The 24,703-nt window shown below is 40.2% G+C and overlaps 1 protein-coding gene across 5 annotated transcripts in view; it reads left to right on the top strand.

Annotated features, from left to right (window-relative positions):
• ACACA (acetyl-CoA carboxylase alpha) overlaps window positions 1-24,703 on the top strand; it is a 338,866-nt gene that overhangs the window by 169,323 nt on the left and 144,840 nt on the right. For all 5 annotated transcript variants that reach the window (XM_033183814.1, XM_033183815.1, XM_033183813.1 and 2 more), the window contains 9 exons: window positions 3,031-3,112; window positions 3,544-3,689; window positions 5,072-5,222; window positions 6,833-6,967; window positions 7,326-7,472; window positions 8,512-8,700; window positions 10,084-10,184; window positions 11,563-11,651; window positions 16,918-17,042. In XM_033183814.1, coding sequence (XP_033039705.1) covers window positions 3,031-3,112; window positions 3,544-3,689; window positions 5,072-5,222; window positions 6,833-6,967; window positions 7,326-7,472; window positions 8,512-8,700; window positions 10,084-10,184; window positions 11,563-11,651; window positions 16,918-17,042 — 1,165 coding nt within the window. The remainder of the gene's footprint in view (window positions 1-3,030; window positions 3,113-3,543; window positions 3,690-5,071; window positions 5,223-6,832; window positions 6,968-7,325; window positions 7,473-8,511; window positions 8,701-10,083; window positions 10,185-11,562; window positions 11,652-16,917; window positions 17,043-24,703) is intronic.

The following is a 24,703-nucleotide window of genomic DNA, read 5'->3' as shown; positions in this document are numbered from 1 at the left end:
TACTATTAGCAAAAGTTTTTCTTGACAGTGTTCTCTCCTTGGTAATTTTCTCCCTCTCCCTTCCACCCACGCTACTGCCCCCCTTACCCACCTTTTTTGTTCTTTGAGACAGAATCTCACTCTGTCGCCAGGCTGGAGTGCAGTGGTACAATCTCGGCTCACTGCAACTTCTGCCTCCCGGTTCCAAGCAATTCTCCTGCCTCAGCCTCCTGAGTAGCTGGGACTACAGGCACGCACCACCATGCCCAGCTAATTTTTGTATTTTTAGTAGAGACGGGGTTTGGCCATATTGGCCAGGATGGTCTTGAACTCCTGACATCATGATCCGTCCCCGGTCTCCCAAAGTGTTGGGATTACAGGCGTGAGCCACCGCTCCTGGCTTTTTTTTTTTTTTTTTAAGACAAAGTCTTGCTCTATCGCCCAGGCTGGAGTGCAGTGGCACGATCTCGGCTTACCACAACCTCTGCCTCCCAGGTTCAAGCGATTCTCCTGCCTCAGCCTCCCAAGTAGCTGAGGTTACAGGCATGCACCACCATGCCTGGCTAATTTTTGTATTTTTAAGTACAGATTTGGTTTCACCATATTGGCAAGGCTGATCTCGTACTCCTGACCTCAGGTGATCTATCCACCTCAGCCTCCCAAATGCTGGTATTATGGGCGTGAGCTACCGTGCCCGGCCTCTTTTTTTTTTTTTTTTTTTTAAGACGGAGTCTTGCTCTGTTGCCCAGGCTGGAGTGCAGTGGTGCGATCTCTGCTCACTGCAAGCTCTGCCTCCCGGGTTCATGCCATTTTCCTGCCTCAGCCTCCCGAGTAGCTGGGACTACAGGCACCCACCACCACGCCCGGGATAATTTTTTTGTATTTTAGTAGAGACGGGGTTTCACTGTGTTAGCCAGATTGGTCTGGATCTCCTGACCTCGTGATCTGCCCGCCTCGGCCTCCCATTGTGCTGGAATTATAGGCGTGAGCCACCGCACCTGGCCTCCTGGTCTTTTTTAAGACTCTTAAATAAAGTTTCAGTTGCTAAGAGTAGATATGCTTATACTAAGTTTTTATAATTTTTTCACGTTTAATCTTTATCTTTTTTTTTTTTTGAGGTGGAGCCTTGCTCTGTCACCAGGCCGGAGTGCAGTGGCGTGATCTCTGCTCACTGTAACCTCCGCCTCCCGGGTTCAAGTGATTCTTCTGTCTCAGTCACCCCAGTAGCTGGGACTACAGGTGCACTCCACCACGCCCAGCTCATTTTTGTATTTTTAGTAGAGTCGGAGTTTCAACATGTTGGCCAGGATGTTCTCCATCTCTTGGCCTCGTGATCAGCCCGCCTCGGCCTCCCAAAGTGCTGGAATTATAGGCGTGAGCCACTGTGTCCAGTGTTAATCTTTATCTTTAAGAACAGTTAACACATTTCTGTGGTTCAAAATTCAAAAGGCACAAAAAAGATAAGCAGTGAAAAGTCTCTCTCTGACCTCTGTTCCTTGGCCACCCAGTTTCCGTCCCCTGTAGTAAATTCATATTACCAATTGCTTTTCTAACCTTCCAAAGATATCCTAAACTTACATAAATATATACATGTGTATTAGTCTGTTCTCACACTGCTAATAAAGACATACCCAAGACTGGCTAATTTATAAAGGAAAGAGGTTTGAGTCACAGTTCAGATGGCTAGGGAGACCTCACAATCATGGTGGAAGGCAAAGGAAGAGTAAAGTCATGTCTTTTTGTGGTGGCAGCCAAGAGAGAAAATGAGAGCCAAGTGAAAGGGGTTTCCCTTTATAAAATTGTCAGATCTCATGAGACTTATTCACTCCCACGAGAACAGTATGGGGAAACTGCCCCCATGATTCAGGTATCTCCCACCAGGTCCCTCCCACAACACATGAGAATTATGGGAGCTACAGTTCAAGATGAGATTTGAATGGAAACACAGCCAAACCATATCGACATGTGATACTTACTTCTTCCCACCTCCTGGTTTTTAAAAACTCAAATGGTAGCATACTGTGAAGCTGTTCTTTTCCTTGCTTTTTTAACTCAACAGTATATTTTTTTAAAGTGTTTTTTAGTTCACATCTTTTTAATATCTGTATGTTTTGTTCCACATGTGAAGACATGCGCAGCATCACTAATCATTAAGTAAATAAAGTCAAAACCATGATGAGATATCACCTCACACCCATTAGGATGCCCACTGTCAAAAAACAGAAAATAGCAAGTATTGGAAAGTACATAGAGAAATTGGGACACTTGTGCACTCTTGATGGGAATGTAAAATGATGCAGCCACTATTGAAAAATGGTGTTGCTATTACTGAAAAAATTAAAAATGGAATTACCGTATGATCTGGTAATACCACTTCTGGGTATTCTGAAAGAATTGAAAGCAGAGTCTGAAAGATACTTGCACAGCCACATTCATAGGAGGATTATTTACAGTAGCTAAAAGATGGAAACAACTCAGATGTTGGTTGATGGATGACTGGATAAACAAAATGTGGGATATGCATACAATAAGAATATTATTCAGCCTTAAAGAGGAAGGAAATTCTGACATATGCTGAAACATAGGTGGATCTTAAGGGCATTAGGGTAAGTGAATTAAGCCTACCACAAAAAGACAAATACTATATCAGACTCATAGAACCGGAAAGTAGAATGATGGTTACCAGGGATTGGGGAAGGGGGAAATTGGGAGTTGTTAATGGGTGTAGAGTTTCACTTTTGCCAGATGAAAAAGTCCTGCAGATTGGTTGCAGAACAGTGTTAATATCCCCAACACTATAGAACTGTGCATTTTGTAATGGTTAAGATGGCAAATTTAATGTAATGTGTATTTTACCCTAATTTAAAAAAATCCATTATAAGATTCTTTCATAATTGATGTGATCAATTCCTTACAAATGATTATTGAGGTATTTAGGTTGTTTCTAGTCTTTTGTTATCCTAGGAAATGCTACAATCAATAATCTTTTAGATTCTCTTATTAACTGTTGGAACTTTGTGGTAAGTGTCTCTGTTGCTGTTGTTCTTTCAGGGGTCAAGTCCTTCCTGCTCATACACTGCTGAATACAGTAGATGTTGAACTTATCTATGAGGGAGTCAAGTATGTACTTAAGGTATGCAGAACCTCATTGGAGTTTGCATCTTACTTTTTAAGCTATCTTTCTTTAGGCTGAGAGGCAAGAGAAAAAATTTGATTTAGTGCAGGAAGGGGGGTGTTAGTGAAATTACAGTCATTATTTGTGTCAGTGTCCTGAAGCAGCATTTGTTGTTGCCAAGAGATAAAAAGATAAAAAGCAGTATTTGTTGTTGCCAAGAGATAAAGGAGAGACAGGGAACAACCACAGCTGGGAAAAACAAGTAAGGTTGCCGTCTTTGCTTACAGCAGGACTGAGTCATGTCCACAGACACTGATGCAAATAGCATCAGTGCCATGAGTTTTCGTCCTCCTGACAGATCTTTCTTACCTGTATTTTTGAAGCATTCAAATTTTGTTTGGAGCTGTACCTGGAAGGGTCACACTGATCCTCATTCTCATTCCCTACAGGTGACTCGACAGTCCCCCAACTCCTATGTGGTGATCATGAATGGCTCATGTGTAGAAGTAGATGTACATCGGCTGAGTGACGGTGGACTGCTCTTGTCCTATGATGGCAGCAGTTATACTACGTACATGAAGGAGGAAGTGGATAGGTAAATGGCTGTTTGAGGTCCATTTGCCGGTCATCCTGTTAGCGTTTTCTCTTATTAGTTACTAGCTTTTGGGATTTTTCCCAGGCTTTTTTTGGTACTCGTTTGTAGTTTAAAAAAAAAAAAATAGTACATGCACTTAACAAAAATATCAAGAATATAAAAGTGTTTGTAATTAAAAACATGTCTCGCTACCTTTCCAGTGTATGTGGACAATGAAAAATAAGTTCCCCTTTTTATAAGTAACCATTGTCAAAAGTTTCTTATATATTTGAGTAAAAATTTTATATGCATATACAAGTTACATTCATGTACGTACTGTTTTTCTTTAAATACATTCACAAATGTGGCCAGGCATTGTGGCTCACGCCTGTAATCCCAGCACTTTGGGAGGCTGAGGTGGGTGGATCACCTGAGTTTGGGAGTTCAACACCAGCCTGGCCAACATGGTGAAACTGTCTCTACTAAAAATACAAAATTGGCCAGACATGGTGGCATATGCCTGTAGTCCCAGCTACTCGGGAGGGTGAGGCAGGAGAGTCGAATGAACCTGGGAGGCGGAGGTTGCCGCAGGCTGAGATCGCGTCATTGTACTCCAGTTTGGGCAACAAGAGCAAAACTCCATCTCAAAAAAAAAAAAAAAAATTCACAAATGTTCAACACTAGTTATGGTGTTGTGAGAATGAAATAAATTAATATGCTGAAAATGTGTAGAACATTGTCACAACATAGCTAGTCTTCAAGAAATGTTAGCTATTATATCATCAATATCTTTGTGTTTTTTTAAACAGTGGTACCTATTATTTTTAATAGCCATGTAGTGTTCCATTATGTGATTATACTATACTTTATTTAATCTGATCCTTATTGAAGGAAATTTTTGTTAATTGACATTGTAAACAAAGGTGCAGTGAATGTCGTGTGTGTGTGTGTGTGTGTGTGTGTGTGTGTGTGTGTGTGTAATAAAGTTTTCAGGATTTTTTTTTTTTGAGACGGAGTCTCGCTCTGTCGCCCAGGCTGGAGTGCAGTGGCCGGATCTCAGCTCACTGCAAGCTCCGCCTCCCGGGTTTACGCCATTCTCCTGCCTCAGCCTCCCGAGTAGCTGGGACTACATTAGCTGGGACTACAGGCGCCCGCCACCTCGCCCGGCTAGTTTTTTTTTTGTATTTTTTAGTAGAGACGGGGTTTCACTGTGTTAGCCAGAATGGTCTTGATCTCCTGACCTTGTGATCCGCCCGTCTCGGCCTCCCAAAGTGCTGGGATTACAGGCTTGAGCCACTGCGCCCGGCGTCAGGATTTTTTTATTTGAAAGTTGACATTCTCTACCATTCTCCTTTACATCGTGAGGTGCTTTCTTAGCTTACATACTTCCACTTGTCTCCTAGATATCGCATCACAATTGGCAATAAAACCTGTGTGTTTGAGAAGGAAAATGACCCATCAGTGATGCGCTCACCTTCTGCTGGGAAGTTAATCCAGTACATTGTAGAAGATGGAGGTCATGTGTTTGCTGGCCAGTGCTATGCTGAGATTGAGGTCAGTGTGGTGAAAAGACTGTGGGATCATGGGAGGGGAAGGTAGGAAAAGGGTTGGCTGGGATGGACTAGGACTGAAAAGTTACAGAAAGGAGGCTGTGTGCAGTGGCTTGTGCCTGTAATCCCACCCCTTTGGGAGGCTAAGGCAGGAAGATCGCTTGAGCCCAGGAGTTAGAGACTAGCCTGGGCAAGATGATGAGACCCTGTCTCTATGAAAAATTAAAAAATTAGCGGCATACACTGGCACATGCCTGTAGTCCCAGCCACTCTGACAGCTAAGGCGGGAGGATCCCTTGAGCCCAGGAATTCAAGGCAGCAGTGAATGGTGATTGTACCACTGTACTGGAGTGGTACATTTGTGGCCTGGGCCACAAATCAAGACCTTATTTCTAAAAAATTAAAAAAAAAAAGATGACAGATTGGAAATAAGAATGAAAAACATCAGTTGGCTTCATTGGAAGTACGAACCTTAAGATTTTTAAAAGACATAAAAACACTTTGGCAAATGAGGAATCTCTAGCTCTAAAAATAGATACTAGGCAATAGCACTTACTGAGTGTTAGGTGACCTAACTGCTGGCTGTCCAGAGGAAATATGTGGAGGTGGGGCACAAAACAGACAAGTAATGTCATGCGATTAATTTTAAGAGAACTAAGCACAGAGTGCAGAGGGTCACCTAACCCAAATCGAGCTAAGCTCGTATGGGAAGATATTCTGAAAGAAGAGACATTTGATCTTCGTTTTGAAAGACAGATAGCAATAGAGCAGGTGAAGAAGGGCAGGGAAGAGTGCTTAAAGTTGAAGGAATAGCATGTACAAAGACAGAAGCAAGACAGCACAGTGTGTGTAGGGAACTGCAGGTATGTGTCGGTGTGGCTTGAGAAGAGACTAAGGTTTAATGGGGAGGGACGAGCAAAGATGCTAAAGAAGTAATGTGAGATCTTGAATGTGAGGTTATGAAGGATCTTATAAGCTATACTGGTAAGTTTACATTATCCTGGAGGCAGCGGGTAGTCTCTGAAGGATTTAAGTGGAAAAGCAGTATGATGATATTTGGGATCTAGAATGATTGCTTTTCGTGACCTTGTGGGAGGTATATAGCAAGTAGGGAGATCTCTTAAGGGGTCTTTGAAGTACTTTGGGCCAGAAATGAAGAAGGCGTAAACCGAAGAGATGGCAAGAGAGGAAGATTTTTGAGAAAGGTTTAGAAGATATGCCTGGCTGGATTGGTAATTTGTAGGTAAGGGAGAAAGAGGAGTGAAGAATGATCCTTAGGTTTTGGCCTGGATGTCTTAGATTGGATTCACTGGTATGAAGAGATTAAATTGTTCCTCACTTTCTAAGTACAAAACAAGTATAATCACAAATTATGCCAAAATGGTTTTAAAAGTTAGAAATGAGAAATGTCAATAACTTATTTCTAAAGTGAGGTACTGAGAGATTTTCTAATTGCCTGCCTTGAAAGTCCCTAGAAGATGGTGGTAAATTCCCATTTTTTCTGGGTCAAATTAGGTGTGGTCCACTTAGATGCTAAGGGAAAAATTTACCTCTTCTAAGCATTCACCTGTGTAAAGAGGGATAAATCTGAGTCTAATTTATTTTTTACTATAGGTGATGAAGATGGTAATGACCTTAACAGCTGTGGAGTCTGGCTGTATCCATTACGTCAAGCGACCTGGAGCAGCTCTTGACCCTGGCTGTGTACTAGCCAGAATGCAACTGGACAACCCCAGCAAGGTTCAGCAGGTGAGTTAGGAAGATGCTCTGATTATTGCTCTCTAAGAGCTAAAGAACTTGGTGGTTTGGAGAGAGGCAAGTGATTTCAGTGCTTGGTTTGCCAGTGTTTTCTTTAGCTTTTTTGCCTATTAATCTTATGCCTTGTATTTGTACCTGTAGTATTATGGAACTAAGAGTTTGCAAGAGTTGCTGTAATACTAAGATTCTGTTATTTCCTTATGATGTTTCCTCCATTGACTTCCCTTCTGGTAGCTGGGTATGGTAAAATGATGTCTCCATTTTGAATGATAACTCTTAAGTTGTAGTGGTGTGTTTGTACCTTAGATCAAAAGTAGTAGATGACTTGATCTCTTGTTGGGGTTGATAGGCTGAGCTTCACACAGGTAGTCTGCCACGGATCCAGAGCACAGCACTCAGAGGCGAGAAACTGCATCGAGTGTTCCATTATGTCCTGGATAATCTGGTCAACGTAATGAATGGATACTGCCTTCCAGATCCTTTCTTTAGCAGCAAGGTATGAATCACGTCTCCTGGGGAAGCGGTGTAAAAATGGGATACCTATTCTCCAAAATAGTTGCAAGTCTTATAATGATTGTTTAAAGAGGGACGAAAAGAAAGCTGTTTGGCCTAGAACTCTTTCACCTTCAGTTGTGGGACTTGAGGTCTTTAAATCCATCCTTGTCATGGACTTCACATTTAATTGTGATTACTCTGTTTTTTTTTTTTTTTTTTTTTCCCTCGAGACTGAGTCTTGCTCTGTTGCCCAGGCTGGAGTGTGATGGCACAAACTCAGCTCACTGCAACCTCCACCTCCTGGGTTCAAGCAATTCTCCTGCCTCAACCTCCTGAGTAGTGGGGATTACAGGCACACGCCACCAGGTCCGGCTAATTTTTTTCTTTCTTTTTTTTTTTTTTAATAGAGGCAAGGTTTCACCATGTTGGCCACACTGGTCATGAACTCCTGACTTTGTGATCTGCCCGCCTCAGCCTCCCAAAGTGCTGGGATTATAGGCGTGAGCCACTGTGCCCAGCTGTGATTACACCTTTTTAAGCTGGAGAATAGGGGCAATGTTAGGTGCTTACATTGCAATTTCAAAGTACTCTATGATAGTTGGCTCACATCTGTAATCCCACCACTTTGGGAGGCTGAGTTGGAAAGATCGCTTGAGGCCAGGAGTTTGAGACCAGCCTGACCAACATAGCAAGACCCCATATCTATTGAAAATTGTATAAATTTTATATTGAAAAGAGTAGTATATGACAATGAATTCAGATATAGTTTACTCTTGAGCAACACAGGTTTGAACTGTGTGGGTCCACTTATATGTGGATTTTTTCAGCCAAACATGGATCAAAATTACAGTATGGATGGGATATGGAGCCCACAACTTTTTCTATACATGGGTTCCATAGGGCTCAAGTGTGTGCAGATTTTCATATGAGTGGTGGTTCTGGAACCAATTTCTCACGTATACGGAATGACAACTATGTATCTTTTTATTTAGGGGATTGTGTTAACTTTGGGTCCTATTTTACCAATGCTTTCTTTTTAGGTAAAAGACTGGGTAGAGCGATTGATGAAAACCCTCAGAGATCCCTCCCTGCCTCTCCTAGAATTGCAAGATATCATGACTAGTGTGTCTGGCCGCATTCCCCCCAATGTGGAGAAGTCTATCAAGAAGGAAATGGCTCAGTATGCTAGCAACATCACATCAGTCCTCTGTCAGTTTCCCAGTCAGCAGGTATTTATAGGATAACACTATCTTCATTTTTTTCTGGCTACCAATGCCAGAGTTCATATTGTAGGATTCCTTCCTATTTGGATCCTCCTTACTTTTTGGATGTTGTACTTGTATACTTTTAAGCATTGTATTCCTTACAAAACTGCCTCAGGGTTGCGCCACTGCACTCCAGCCTGGGGGACAGAGCAAGACTCCGTCTCAAAAAAAAAAAAAAAAACTGCTTCAGGGTACAAAGCCAACAGTGAAAGTACTGTATGTGAAGTATAAAGTATCTGTAGTTATGAGAAAAGCACACTTGGATCATGTATAAGATACAGCTTTTTTCCTGGGGCTATTCCCTAATTAGAGGTATCTTCATGAATTGAAAGTAGAGTGATATTAGTTGATTGATTGATTGATTGATTGATTGATTTAGAGTCTAGCTCTGCTGTCCAGGCTGGAGTGCAGTGGCGTGATCTCGGCTCACTGCAACCTCTGCCTCCTGGGTTCAAGCGATTCTCCTGCCTCAGCCTCCTGAGTAGCTAGGATTACAGGCACGCACAGCCATGCCAGCTAATTTTTGCATTTTTAGTTGCCACGGGGTTTCACCACGTTGGCCAGGATGGTCTCAATCTGACCTCGTGATCCGCCCACCTTGGCCTCCCAAAGTGCTGGGATTACAGGTGTGAGCCACTGTGCCCAGCCGTTTATTTATTTATTTTTGAGACAGGGTCTCACCCTGTCACCCAGACTGGAGTGCAGTGGTGCAATCATGGCTCGCTATAGCCTTGATCCCAATAGGCCCAATGGCTCATCCCACCTCAGCCTCCCAAGTAGCTGGGACTACAGATGTGCACCACTTATGCCCAGCTAATTTTTAAAAAAATTTTATAGAGACGGGGGTCTCGTTACGTTGCCCAGGTTGGTATTGAACTCCTGGGCTCAACCTTTCCTCCCTCCTTGGCCTCCCAAAGTGCTGAGGTTACAGGTGTGAGCCACCATGCATGGCCTATTTGTAGTTTTATTTTTAGAGATATTCTTACTACCTTGGCAACATCTTTACTCTTTACCCATAAAGCAGATGTACATGTAGGGAGTGTAAGTAGATAAGTGGGGAGTGACGTTTGGATCTTGACCTTGAACAGATCTTGGTAAGATGATAGTTTTTGTAATGTAGTCATTAATTCATCTGGGAAAGGTTGACAGGGGATGAAATCTGCTTGCTTATTTAGCATGATCCTCTATATAAACTATGCCCAGTAACTTCCAGCTACTGCCAACATGTGAGAGATAGGAATTGTCATATTATAACAAGAAGATTCCTACTGGTCATGCTATAGAGGCTGATGCTTTGGGGCATTTTGTTGGGTTGGGCCTCATTTTTTTCCCTTTTTTATACCTTAGATTGCCAACATCCTAGATAGCCATGCAGCTACATTGAACCGGAAGTCTGAACGGGAGGTCTTCTTTATGAATACTCAGAGCATTGTTCAGCTGGTACAGAGGTAGTAACTTGTAACTCCAGATTCCCAGATCTGTCCATGCTCATGTCTTCCTTTCTTTTAAGTGGTCACAAAGAGATTTACCTCAGATTGACTTCAAGAAATTAAAAAGCACCTTATATCTTAGAAAGTACCTTGTATCTTCTAAATATCTTAGAATTGTGAGCTAACTCTTATGCTCAATATTTCTGACTTCTTAATAGTCTACATTTTTTTCTGTCATTTATTATTATTATTTTTTTTTTGAGACAGGGTCTCACTCTGTTGCCCCCGGCTGGAGTGCAGTGGCTCAGTAATGGCTCACTGCAGCCTCAACCTCCCAAAGCTCAGGTGATCCTCCTGTTTGAACCCCTCGGAATAGCTGGGACTACAGCTGTGCATCACCACGACCAGCTAATTTTTATATTTTTAGAAGAGGTGGGGTTTTGCCATGTTACCCAGGCTCATCTCAAGCTCTTGGGCTCAAATGATCCACCTGCCTCAGCCTCCCAAACTGTTGGGATTACAGGCATGAGCCACTGCATCCAGTTTGTCAATTAATAAGGCAAAGAAATTTTGTTTTCTTTTTCCTTGCCATTTTGATGAAGCTCCTAATTTTTCTTCTGTCACAGGGCCCAGTACGACATTCTTTATTCTTACCTTATGGAACCTATTGTATTAGGTTGGTGCAAAAGTAATTTTGGTTGTTGCTATTAATACTAAAGGGATATTCACAGAGCATTTTTATTTATTTATTTACTTATTAGAGACGGTCTCACACTGTCACCCAGGTTGTAGTACAATAGCACAATCTCAGCTCACTGCAACCTCTGCCTCCTAGGCTCAAGCAATCCTCCCACCTCAGCCTCTTGAGTAGCTGGGACTACAGGCACATGCTACCATGCTTGGCTAATTTTTTTGTATTTTTTGTAGATAAGAGGTTTTGCCATGTTGCCTAGGCTGGTCTGGAGCTCCTAGACTCAAGTGATCCTCCTGCCTTGGCCTCCCAAAAGAGGTCTGGGATTACAGATGTGAGCTATGGCGCCCGACCTCACAGAACACTTTTAACTTTAAGATACTTATAAATTTTTCAGATATCTCAGCCATTTCACGAGTACGGTAATAATTTCTACTTAGCAGTAGGAACTGAGTCAAGGTGTTGGTAGAGGGGGCTATGCAGGGTTTTGTTGTCTTTTCTTCTTTATTAAAAAAGATCTTGTCTGTAGTGAGATTTCTTTTAGGCTTAGAATTTAAGTTAATTTTGTAGTTCATTTTAGGCTGTTCTTTATTCAGAGGGAAAGCAGTTCAGTGGAATGTCATGGAGGTAAATTTGGCCTTTGGGTTTATTACTTAATAGTGTTGGATTGTCGGGGTTTTCAGTGGAGGCTTTCTATTTGCCTAGGTACCGAAGTGGCATCCGAGGCCACATGAAGGCTGTGGTGATGGATCTGCTCCGGCAGTACCTGCGAGTAGAGACACAATTCCAGAATGGTAAGCCTCTTCCTGAGGACTCTCTAGCTCAGAAAGCCTTGATTCTGATAACCAACCCAAACTATCCATATAGGATTGTGTAAGAGCTAAGCCCCCTCCTGTCAACAACACTTCCATTAATAAACAGTCTCCTATCACCACTCCCTTAAAAACTAAACCTCTATATCCACTAGCACTAAAGAAAGAACAATGAAACACAGCTTGATGAAATTAGGAATCCAGTGTGCTTCTGAGAAAGGGCTGAAGTAATTTTTCTAATAGAGACTACCATTCCTGTTGATACCTTTTTGACCTTGTATAGCGTAAGTTGGTTGAGTCATCACAGGCTGAAATTGAGAAACCCATATCTGAAGAGCTTGATTCTTGGCAGCTAATCCATGAATTGAACCAGAGGCATCTAGGAAGAGCAAGTTCAGATTTTCCAGTACTTTTTAGTATATCTTTTAGGTGGACTTTATCCCTGGCTTTCTCTGAAGAGCTTCACTAAATGATATATTGTCTCTAAGTGTGAAATAACCTTGGTTAAAATTTTAAAGCTGTGTACTGCTGACATTGCTTCTTGCCACAAGATGGCAGTGAAACATCACAGAATTTGAAATATCTGAAATTTGAAATTTTCCTTTATCTGCTCCCTTCACTTCCTTTAAAAGCAGCCTGTGCCACTCATGACTAGCAAAAATCCTCATGTAGATATTAGCAAACCGCATCCAGTAACATACCAAATAATACATAACAACCAAGTTGGCTTTATCCCAGTCATGCAAGGTTGATCAGTTTGGGGAAAGTCAATTAATATAATTTATCATGAAATAGATGAAAGGAGGAAAAACATGCTCATTATCTCAAGATAACAGGGTGTAGAGAGGGAGCATTTGACAGAATTTAACATCCATTCATGACAAACTCTTGGAAACTAGGAGTGAAATGGAACTTTTAAAATCTTGTAAAAGGGACCCACAAAAAAATCTGCAGGATACATCATGCATTATGGTGAAACGCTGAAAACATTATCTTTAAGATTAGGAATAAGACAAGGATGCCTGCTGCCACTACTTCTATTCAGCATCATAGTGGATGTCCTAGCCAGTGCAGTAAGACAAGGCAAAGAATTAAAGGGTATAAGAGCTAGAAAATAGTAAAGCAATGTATCTGCTATTATTCAATATGATAGGGTGTCTTTTTAGAAAGCCTCTAAGATTCACAGATTTATTATTAGGTTATTAATAAAACATTTAAAATAACAGGCTAGATGTAGTGGCTCACGCTTGTCAGCTTAGCACTTTGGGAAGCAAGGACAGGAAGATTGCTTGAGGCCAGGAATTTGAGACCAACCTGGGCATCATAGTGAGACCCCATCTCTACAAAAAATTAAAAAAAATTAGCCAGGCATGGTGGCACATGGCTATAGTCCTACCTACTCAAGAAGCTGAAATAAGAGGATTGCCTGAGCCCAGGGTTTCAAGGGTGCGGTGAGCTATGATTGCACCACTGCACTCAGCCCAGGCAACAGAACAAGACCCTGTCTCTAAATAATTAATTAGTTGATAAAATAGCAACCAAAAAGATGAAATACGAGTAAATCTAACAAAAAATGTGCAAGCCTCTTTTCGAGAAAATTATAATCAAGAAGATTGTAATAGTAAAGAAGATTTAAATAAATTATCAAGGTCTTAAATTGGAATGTACACTATTAGGTGCTGATTCTTCCTAAATTCATCTGTAGATTGACATTTCAATAAATATTCTGTTAGCGTATTTGTAATGCTAATTATAAAATTTCCATAAAAGACAAGTCTCACAATAATCAAGATACTTCCAAAGAAATACAAGGTGAAAAGATTTGCCTAATCAGAAAAGAAGATTTAATATAAAGCCATATTAATTAAGAAATTGTGAGATATGTGTAGGGATAGATTTATAGATCAATGGAACATAATAACCCAGAAACAGATCCACCCATATATGAAAACTTATTTTATGATAGAGGAAGCATTGTAGATCATGAGGAAAGGATAGATTTTTTTTTTTCAATAAATGATACCAGCATAATGGGTTATTCATTAAAAAAAAAAGGAAAGAAAGAAATGGAATCCCTATCTTATACACAAAAATCAGTTCTCAATAAATTAAAGACTTAAATATGTACTAAAGAGGTGAAGCTATTAAATGGTTAGGAGAATATCATTATAATCTCAGGATAGGAAGATTTTGTTGTATAAGACATAGCAAGTACAAACTGCAAAAGAAAAGATTTATTAAACTCCACTCAAGAACTTCTATTCATCAAAATACATCATAAGGAGACTGAAAAGTCTGTAATCCTAGCACTTTTGGAGGCCAGCGCCAGCAGATTGCTTGAGCCCAGGAGTTTGAGATCAGCCTGGACAACATAGCAAGACCCCATCTCTAAAAAAATACACAAAAATTAGCCAGGTGTGGTGGTGTGTGCCTGTAGTCCTAGCTTCTTGGGAGGCTCAGGTTGGAGGATCACCTGAGCCTGGGGAGGTCGAGGCTGCAGTGAGCCGTGATCGCATCACTGCAGTCCAGCCCCAGTGACAGAGCAGGACACTGTCTCCAAAAAAAGAGAGACTGAAAATATAAGCTACAAAGTATGAGAAGATATTTACAAAATATATACCTAAAAAAGAATTAGAAGTATCTAGAGAACTGGTATGAATCATCAAGTTAAAGACATTCTAATAGAAAAATGGGCAAAAGATATAGAAAGATATTTTACAGAAGAGGAAGTAGAAATAATTCATAAACTTACACAGAGATGCTCAATCCCATTAGTAATTAGAGACATATGAACCAAAACCACAATGGCAGTGGCAAAAATTTAAAAGTCACACCATCATCTTCATTGCTCTGTACATGGAAGTACAAATTGGTATACCACTTTGGGTGACAGTTGGTCAGTACCTAATAAAGTTGAACTTATTTGTATTCTTTAACCTAGTAATTTTACTCCTAGAAAATATACTCTAGAGAAACTATTACGCATGTTTACTAGGAGACTTATACAGGACTATTTGTGACAGCACTGTTCATAATCTCAAAAAAGACAAGAAACAATCTAAATATACATAGATAGAGTAGATCATTGCAGTCTAGTATATTCCTACCATGGATTATTATGCAGCAGTGAAAATGGATGCACCAAGGCATATACTGAACAAAAGGATGAATCTCAAAAATACAATGTTATGGAAAATAAATGGTACAGTCATTCCATTTTTTTCAGGTTCAAAAACCAGGAAAATTAAACTGTACATACATTGGTGATAAAAGTTAAGAAAAGCAAAAGAATAATTAACATAAAATTCAGCTTAGTAGTTGTTTCTGAGGAGGGGTACACAGGGGTCTTCAAAAATACTAAAGATGTTCTATTAAAATTTAATAGCTTTAAAATAACACATGGGTGTTTATTTCAACTGATACCATATATTCTATATATTCTTCTGTATATATATTCCATAATTAAACTGTTTTGTTTGTGTGTGTGTGTGCATTCTTCTTCTTTTTTTTTTTTTTTTTTTGAGATGGAGTCTCACTCTGACACCCAAGCTGGAGTGCAGGGGCACAATCTCTGCTCATTGCAACTTCCGCCTCCTGGGTTCCAGCGATTCTCCTGCCTCAGCCTCCTGTGTAGCTGGGATTATAGGTGTGTACCATCACGCCTGGCTAATTTTTGTATTTTTAGTAGAGACGGGGTTTTACCCTGTTGGCTAGGCTGGTCTCAAATGCCTGACCTCAAGTGATCCACCCACCTTGGCTGCCCAAAGTGCTGAGATTACAGGGGTGAGCCACTGCACCCAGCCAAGTAAACATTTTTTAAAAAGAGTGTCTTGGTGGGCAGGATCTTCAAAGTAAAAAAAAAAAAAAAAATGGAAAAAAAAATCATTGCTTTCTTTCTGTTAATCTCTCCCCTCACCCTGGGTAAATGTGTTCCTTTTATTTCCCCTGGTCCTATTGCCAAAGTTTATTTGTATTGTCACTTCAAAGCTAAGTCTTGATAGAGAAAAATATTAATACAGAACAGCTAATTTTTAAACAGCTTCCCTTTTGGTCTAAATGTGTCTTTTATGAAATTGGCAGCTCTCTCGATATTGTAGTCCATTGTTTTTCAAATATAGTTTTATTTGGAAAAAAGTTGCTTATGTCAATCTCTAATATTTAGAATAGTTAAAAGCTTGGTTACACTGGTCCAATGTACTCAGTATTCTAGGAAACCACGATAATGCAGTTTGAACGCCACTGTTCTGGTTTGTAACTTAATGTGGAATCTGAACTGAGGTGATAATCCTTTACTATTTTCATGATTTCATAAAATTCTGACCCTTGAGCATATTCAAACACTAATTCCTCTTTCCTTGGAAATTTAGTTCTGAGGTAAGCTGTTTTCTAAAGAACTGAATATTACTTATATCCCATGGCAGATATCACTACAGTGTACCAGAGGCTTATGCTTCTGTTGTAAAACATAGCTTTCCTACTCAGAACTAACCTGCCCCTGGAGGCCTTATGGAAGGCAAGTGAAGGTATGCATAACTTTAGTCTCCCTACAGACCTTTTGACTTAATGCAAGGTTCTCTTTGATCTATACCTTGGGTTGGATTTGGTGTTCCTAGGCATTGCTTAGCTGTTTCAAGGACTAACAGAAGAAAATATTGATTCCAGGGGTAGTAGCCACGCTTCTCATGGATATTGCTAAGTTTGATGTGGTTTTTATTTTTTGAGCTAATACTGTTCCTACTGGTTAGGGTAAACTGTTTTCTGCAACATGGAATCAGAATCTCAGGCTCTGGGGGAGACCTTAAAGATCATCAAGTTTCATGATATTTACATTTCTTTTTAAACAGCGGAAATTTCTCTTCTAAAGAAATCATGACAGAATTTAGAGTAAGACTGGGGTTGGAGTTATTCCCAATCTTTCAGTCTTTGAGGCATACCCACCTCCCCAATTTTTTAAAAATTTAATAAAATTGAGGCCCAGAGAGGTGAAATGATTTGCCCAGGAGCACACAGTAAATTGCTAACGGAGCTAGGCCTTGAACCCAGATCTTATATCCAAATTGCCTGTCTCCTAGTCCGGTGTTCTTTTACTAAATCACATTGCCAGTTTCTGTACAAATCCATCCACGAAAATCCTTACGATGTTTCTTCTTACTGCTCATCTCATAAATTATAGACAGTACAAAACAAATAGGATGTAAATGTGAACATTTATACATGGGTGAGAACCAGTTCTTTTCATGGCATGCAGGTCACTATGACAAATGTGTATTTGCCCTCCGGGAAGAGAATAAAAGTGACATGAACACTGTACTGAACTACATCTTCTCTCACGCTCAAGTCACCAAGAAGAATCTTCTGGTCACAATGCTTATCGTGAGTACCATTTTTCAGAACTCGTAAGGACCGTCGGTGATATGCAAAAAGTATTTTTTCCTTCTGATGGCTGTGGTCAGAGAAAAAAACTACTGCCTTTTATAATTATGGGATGAGTGGGACTTGAGCTATGGACTAACAGTTTCTCACATCTACCTTTGTCCTTGGTCTGAAGGAACTGCTTTAGTGAGAAAAGGACTCTTCTGGCTATTATGGATATGCTCCTTCACAGGACCTTACACCTCCTAACTCTGTTTTGAAATGCCCCATGCTTCACCATTCCTGTGGTCCTCATGACGGCAGCTTTAAAATTTCATCTTATTTATCCAATATACTCTAATTTTAACTCTTGTTCCATAGATGCAAGCAATGGCTCTCAGGTCAAACCTGAAAAAAAAAAAGAAAAAAATCCAGCACTACCCCTCCCTGACCAGAGAAATTTTAATGTATTCTGCATCTTCATTGGTCCCTTTTTATTTACATTGAAAATCTAAGCTCGGATTATTGCATTGGTATTAAATGTAAATGTATGATTTTTTTCCTCCATAACTTAGTAATATAAGAATTAGTAGGAAGTAGGAATGGGGAGTGAGCCTGTTAAGTTTGATGAGAGCTAATGTGCATTTGGCCAGCGGGTGGAATTTTTGTGGGCTGAAGGATTTTTAAAGATGACTTGCAAGTCCTTCACTCCTAGCTCATTCTGGTTGAGTTACTTATAGGAATCAGTACAGTACGACTATTCCTAGAGTCCCTCACCCCATGGTCCTGAGCATTTGCCTTGCTGCTGCTTGCTTGTCTTTTTGGGGACTATAGTGCCTTTTCACTCCCAGAGTTTTCTTTCTTGTCCCTTTATGGAATGGGGATTCTTGGTACGTTAATTACATCATTTTTTCATGGAGGAAAAAAACATACATCTTCATAGCTATTTTTTATTTCGTACTTCAGAATGAAGGGAAACTATCTACCGTATACCTCTGATTACAAGAGTGCCACTCATTCAGTTATCTGCCTAGCTGGTTAACTCTAAAGCATATAACATTTTTTAGAATAGCCACTTTAAAAAATATGTAATTATAGGGAGAGTTCATTGCCTTTGTTACCCCAGAATGACTAGATGGTGGGGAAACAAGAAGATGCATTTGAGTGGGAAAAAATATACATTAGTACAATGTAATACTTCAGCTTCCCCTAAGTGACAGGTTTCAGCTAAGAGATGATGTAATCTATGGCAACTTGCTAATTTTTTTTGTCAGTCAAAAGAGGGAAGAAGGACTATTTAGATTTTTTTTTAATTTAATGAAAAGATTGTTAAATCTTATTTTGATAAAGCCAAGACTTTCTGGCAGAAAAGGGTAATGAGGAGAAGGGTAAAAGAATCTGTCAGTTTGGACCTAGAATGGGGTGGAATTTGCCTTTATAGGAAGCTAATTATGGTGAGTTTTTCTTTTTATTGTGATTATGTTTTGAAGAACTTAACAGTTTTCTGCACTAAAAATAGACCAAAGCCTAGAATCCTTAGAGCAGCAGAAGAGTAATGATTGTCCAAGACTGTCGCTGGGTTTCTTAAATTCTAATTTGTAAGATATAGGGGCTCAGCTCGCTCCTTTTGCGGAGTGATTGTAAGTAACGCTTGCCTTAAGAATCTCATTATTGGAACACGGAGCCATATTTCCTCTGAGAATTCTGGAGTAGCTTTGAGCCGGGGCTGTTCATTTCTCAAGTAATCACGCTGGTGTGATGGAGAGAGAAAATGGCAGCTGTTCGGAGCTCAGGCCTTCAATTTTCTTCAGAGTCCAGTCACTCAAGTGTGTAATTACACGGGGGGTGCTGCAGAGGCATTGGGCCCTGTCAGAGAACTGGTTTGAGGCTTTGCTTTCTGCTTTTGCCAGTCAGGACAGGCAGAAGCCAATGGGACTCTGACTTTCTGCTGTTCTTTTTTTCTCCCACCTTGTCATCCTTATTACTTCTTACCTGCATGGATAGTACCCAAACTTTCTTTCCAACAGGCTGAGCTCTTTAGAAAAAAGAGCTGTTTCAGAGTTTGAGTTTGGGTGAATAGGATGCAGAAGGAGGAGGAGGAGGAGAAGGGGAACGGGAAGAGGAGGAGGATAAGGACGGTTGAACATGTGAACCAGGAAGCCAGATTTGTCGTATTCTTTATTTTGGTGTCATTACATTTTTCTTTAAAAAAACAAAAACAAAAACAAAAACAAAATGAGACCCAGTAAACGTAAGAGGATCTGTAAGCTTTCATGTCATTAATTTCTTTTCAAATATCAGTTGTTTTCATTTCATCTTAGAGATTTGGAAATCAAGCTCAGGGCCAGCTAGCAGTAACTTACGGAACATGGGTAAAAGCTCAAGACGGTGCTCTTTTCTGATCTGATGTTACTGAATGCCAGACATGTCTTCCTCTTTTCCTCTTTGACAATGCTTAGCTGCTCCCCCTTCCTCCTTCCTCTCCCTTCCTTCTTCTCTCCCTCCTCCTCTCCCACATCTGCATTAATGGTAGTAGCTGGTAGGAGCCATTTTGGTTGTTTGGATTATTCTTTCCTCTGATCTTAGTGTCTTTTACAGATGTCACCTACACATGGTAGCACTTGATTCCCCTAGCTTGTGTTCTCTGCTGGTTCCCCTTTCTTTGCATATCTTGGCTTCTTGATTGATGGTTATGTGCCCAGCATTCCATTCTCTGCTTTCTAGAAGTAGGAATGTTGATAGTATGTTTTGCTGAGCTAGATGATGATTTCTGGGGCTTTTGAACCTATAGAGAGGGAGGTATCAAGAAAATCAGGCTTCTGTCAGTGTCATGGGATATGTGCTTCTCTAGTAAAAAGGTACCTTCATCTTCTCTAGGTGTTAGCATAACTTGCCCAGTGGTAACTTGCCTCAAGGACTCTCAAGCAAATTTCTGGTAATCTTTCACTCTGTCTGGAAAGCAAAGTACCAGGTAAAAGGCTAAAGTCCTATCCGGTTTCTTCTATTTAAAGGGACATTGTAACACAATGTAACACAAAGTCTGGAAGACCAATAGTACATTTATTTTTTGAAAGCTCTTCTTATTTCTTAAATTTAACTTTATAGGAAAAAGTTTAGGACTCAGAACATTGTTTATGTTTGCTTAGAGATATTTAAGGAACTCTTTACTCTTTAGCCGGATTAAGCTAATTGGTACAAATACAAAGTATCAACATCTTCATAGCTGTCTAGATGGCAATGTACATATCTTCTCACCACCTTGATGGTAAGTAGTCTTCCCCTCACTGCTTATAACTTATTTTTGATACAGCCCACATGAACATGCTATAAACCATGCTTCTGTATGAGTAATGCCATGCCTATGAACCCCTGATTTGGTTTAGATGGGGAGAATTTGTAATGCTGATCAGCACCTTTCCTTCGTCCACTTAACCTGACTACAAATAATTTTGTCCAATGTGTAAATAAAGAAGAAGTCTTTCTCAGTGATTCCACATTCACTGAATAAGGGTGATATTAACAATTTCTTGTTAAACTTACCCTATGACATTTTTTGGGATATCAAAAAGTGCAGGTATGACAAGAAGCTACCAGTTTGTTGCTGATACTAGGTTTAGTGCCTACCCAGCTGAACAATGGTTAATGTCTTGAGGACATTACACATAAGGTCACATTCTTTTCGTTTTGAATTGCCTTATAAGATCAAGCTGGGCTATGCTGGTTTCTTCTGTCAGTCAGCTGTGTAACTTTGGCTATGCCTTTTTTTTTTTTTTAAATTAAAGATGTGGTCTTACTATGTTGCCTGGGCTACTGTCAAACTTCTGTGCTCAAACGGTCTTGGCCTCCCATCTTGGCCTCCCAAAGTGCTGGGGCTACAGGCATGAGCCACTGTGCCCAGCCTTGGCTATGGGTTTAATATTTTATCATGTTTGTTGTATTTCTGCAAATACAAACTATTTTCTATAGTTAGCTACCATCTAGGTCAAAAGTAAAGGCAAGAAATAACTATTTTGTACCAGTATGGCTGAATAATAATTTTCAATTCGTTTTATGACTCTGGACAGTTGGAACAGACCTTTGGTTGGTGAATTGGGAAACCAGATTTTTGCAAGTGACCTGTAATCCCAAAATCAGCAGGTTGGCTCTTTAAACAGACCTTTTTATGTTGACTAAACACATCTGCTGACCTAGACACCATCTAAAGGTATTGTTACAAAATGTTCACCAGGATTAGATGGTGATGTTGGTTTGTCCAGTTGCCCAAAAGAAACCTGTCTCTAGGACAGAGGGTAATAAACTTCCTGTTGGATGTTAGTTGGCATCTTAGGATGGGTGGTTCTGAAAAACCCTGATGTTTTCTTTCAGAACCTGAATGCTGTGTCTAGGTCAAGGACAAGACAGGGTTGAGAAAGTTATTCTACACATAATTTTCTGTTGCCAATTTTTTCGTAAGTATTCATGGTGACAGTGGAGAAAATATTTGAATGGAAAACTTCCAAGTCAGAATAGACTAATGAAAATAGTGGTTAACTGGCCGGGCGTGATGGCGCAAGCCTGTAATCCCAGCACTTTGGGAGGCCGAGACGGGCAGATCACGAGGTCAGGAGATCAAGACCATCCTGGCTAACACGGTGAAACTCTGTCTCTACTAAAAAATACAAAAATCTAGCCGGGCGAGGTGGCGGGCGCCTGTAGTCCCAGCTACTGGGGAGGCTGAGGCAGGAGAATGGCGTAAACCTGGGAGGTGGAGCTTGCAGTGAGCTGAGATCCGGCCACTGCACTCCAGCCTGGGCGACAGAGCGAGACTCCATCTCAAAAAAAAAGAAGAAAATAGTGGTTAACTCATACTGTGTTTGATAATTACTTCACATTTATTTATTTATTTATTTATTTATTTTTTGAAATGGTGTTTCGCTCTTGTTGCCCAGGCTGGAATGCAATGGCGCAATCTTGGCTCACCACGACCTCTGCTTTCTGGGTTCAAGCGATTCTCCTGCCTCAGCCTCCTGAGTAGCTAGGATAACAGGCATACACCACTGCACCCAGTTAATTTTGTATTTTTAGTAGAGACAGAGTTTCTCCATGTTGGTCAGGCTGGTCTCGAACTCCTGACCTCAGGTGATCCGCCCACCTTGGCCTCCCAAAGTGCGGGGATTACAGGTGTGAGCCAAAGCACCCGGCCTTATTTATTTATTTATTTATTTTATTTATTTTATTTTATTTTTGTTTTGTTTTATTTTATTTTGAGATGGAACTTCACTCTTGTTGCCCAGGTTGGAGTGCAATGACGCAATATCGACTCACTGCAACCTCTGCTTCCCAGGCAGTTCTCTGGCCTCCGCCTCCCAAATAGCCAGGATTACAGGCATGCGCCACCACGCCCAGCTAATTTTTTGTATTTAGTAGAGACGGGATTTCACCATGTTGGTCAGGCTGGTCTCGAACTGACCTCAGGTAATCCACATACCTCGGCCCCCAAAGTGCCAGGATTACAGGCGCGAGCCACCACGCCTGGCCCACATTTATTTTTTCTAATCTCCATAGTTCACTTTTCTTACAGGTACTGTTGCTTTTTCCCAAAGCCCTTTTTTACTCCCTTTCTCTCATAATGGAAAGATAAAATGAAAAGTAGTTTTTAAAAAAAGTGGTTTTGTGTGTTTTGCTTTGTTTTGTCTTTTAAGTTAGAATATGATCTGTAACTGTGCAAGAGGGTAACTCCGTTTTTAAAAATTTTAGTTTAATCTCTAAAGGTAAACCTATATTTCCTTTAAAGGGAATGCATTCCATATCAAATCTGATATGGTTGCAGAGGTGGTTAGTATTATTTTGTCATGTTGGCTTTTGTTTTTATTATTTTATTATTTTTTTATTTATATTTTTATTTTTTTGAGACGGAGTCTCCCTCTGTCACCCAGGCTGGAGTGCAGTGGTGTGATCTGGGCTCACTGCAACCTCCGCCTCCCGGGGTCAAGCAGTTCTCCGCCTCAGACTCCTGAGTAGCAGGGATTACAGGTGCGTGCCACCACGCCCAGCTAATTTTTGTATTTTTAGTAGAGACAGGGTTTCACCATCTTGGCCAGGCTGGTGTTGATCTCCTGACCTTATGATCCACCCGCCTCTGCCTCCCAAAGTGCTGGGATTACAGGCGTGAGCCACCGTGCCCGGCTGGCTTTTGTTTTTAATGTTGAGACTTTAGTCTGGCTTTGTACAGAGGAGCTGAGTTGTGGCATTACCCAGTACACTTCTTATGTTTTTAGGCATTTTAGTGGGTCATTCCAATGCTTTTAGTAAGTACCTCGGAAAGGAGTATGTTTGCTCTATTAAGAACATTAGGAAAGGGACTTAGGTAGGAAAAAATTATCTTGGTTTCCCTACCCACTGTTATCTATGAATTCTTTCCTTCTGTCTTTTTATGGTCCTGTTTCTGGTAGCTTTACATATTCCTTTGAAATTCTGTTTTGCTCATTAGTTCTCAGCAAAAGGTAAGAGTTACTTGCATTTTCTTTCTCCTCTTTGCTTTTATGCCTAGGATAGGTAGAACAGATCCTCTAATCTGTGCTGCCTGTTCAATCGAACCTCTGGGTTTATCTTCACTTTAATAGCAGCTTTTATTTTTCTCACTCAGATGAGTGAATTATCTGGGTTAAATGGGTGAAAACATAGTACTCGGACTTCCTTAATTATAAATCCCATCATATGTTTTATGACTCTGGACAGTCAGAGCAGACCTCTCCTTGGTGGATTAGGGAACCAGAATCTCATTATATAATTTTCTTTAAAAAAAAAAAAAAAGCTTTGAGAAACCTTCCCAGCATAATGGCACTGAGTATTTCAAAAGTATTTACCTTGTGATGTGGAAGGTAGGGGTTTTGGAAAAAGCATGTCTTTTATTTTTACTGCATTTATTTATGCTACTGTGATAAAGGTCTATAAAGAGTATCCCTGAGATGGGGAAGGTTAAGTATGAAATAGAAATTCTTCAAGAAAAGGACTGATAATCAAAGTGGGGAGAAGATTAACAAGCAGCAACAAGCAGGCCCTTTGGGTCTTCTTTCATGTCCCCTTGGTAGTAGGGGGAGAATAAATATTTATTAAAATACAAAGGCAATTCTGTCTTTTAAAGTTTTTTTATTTTATTTATTTTTATTTTTTATTTTTAGAGATGGGGTCTCACCATGTTGCCTAGGCTGGTCTTGAACTCCTGGGCTCAAGCAGTCCTCCTGTCTTGACCTCCCAAAATGCTGGGATTACAGGAGTGAGCCACGTTGCCCAGCCAAGACAATTATTTAAAACTCCAAGTAGAAGGAGTGATATCTAAATGGATATATTTTATATGGTGTGGTGTTAATAATTACTACTACCAGTAGCTCTGTAAAATTCGAAAAGGACAGATATTTCTAAAAACCGTGTTTGCAGTTTTTTCAACTTAGATGGAAATTGCATGGATAATGGATGAATTTAGGGAATAAACTGATAATTCCACTGGACTCCAGTAAGAATATTTCTCTCAGAATATGATTGGGATTTTTTTGTTAATATTTTTTACTTCTTAGAAGAGGAAGGACCCAATACTGAATAAAACATGAATTCTATAGTAGGAGCTTGTTTTTTTCCTCTAATTCAGCTAAGTATTCACATATGTAAGTATCATGGAATGATTCTTGGTACAGGAAGAAGAGAAA

Source organism: Trachypithecus francoisi, unplaced genomic scaffold (genome assembly GCF_009764315.1).
Source record: "Trachypithecus francoisi isolate TF-2019V2 unplaced genomic scaffold, Tfra_2.0 Lachesis_group20, whole genome shotgun sequence".
Lineage (NCBI taxonomy): Eukaryota > Metazoa > Chordata > Mammalia > Primates > Cercopithecidae > Trachypithecus > Trachypithecus francoisi.
The sequence above is the reverse complement of the archived record's forward strand: the minus strand, read 5'-3'. Positions and strand labels throughout refer to the sequence as shown.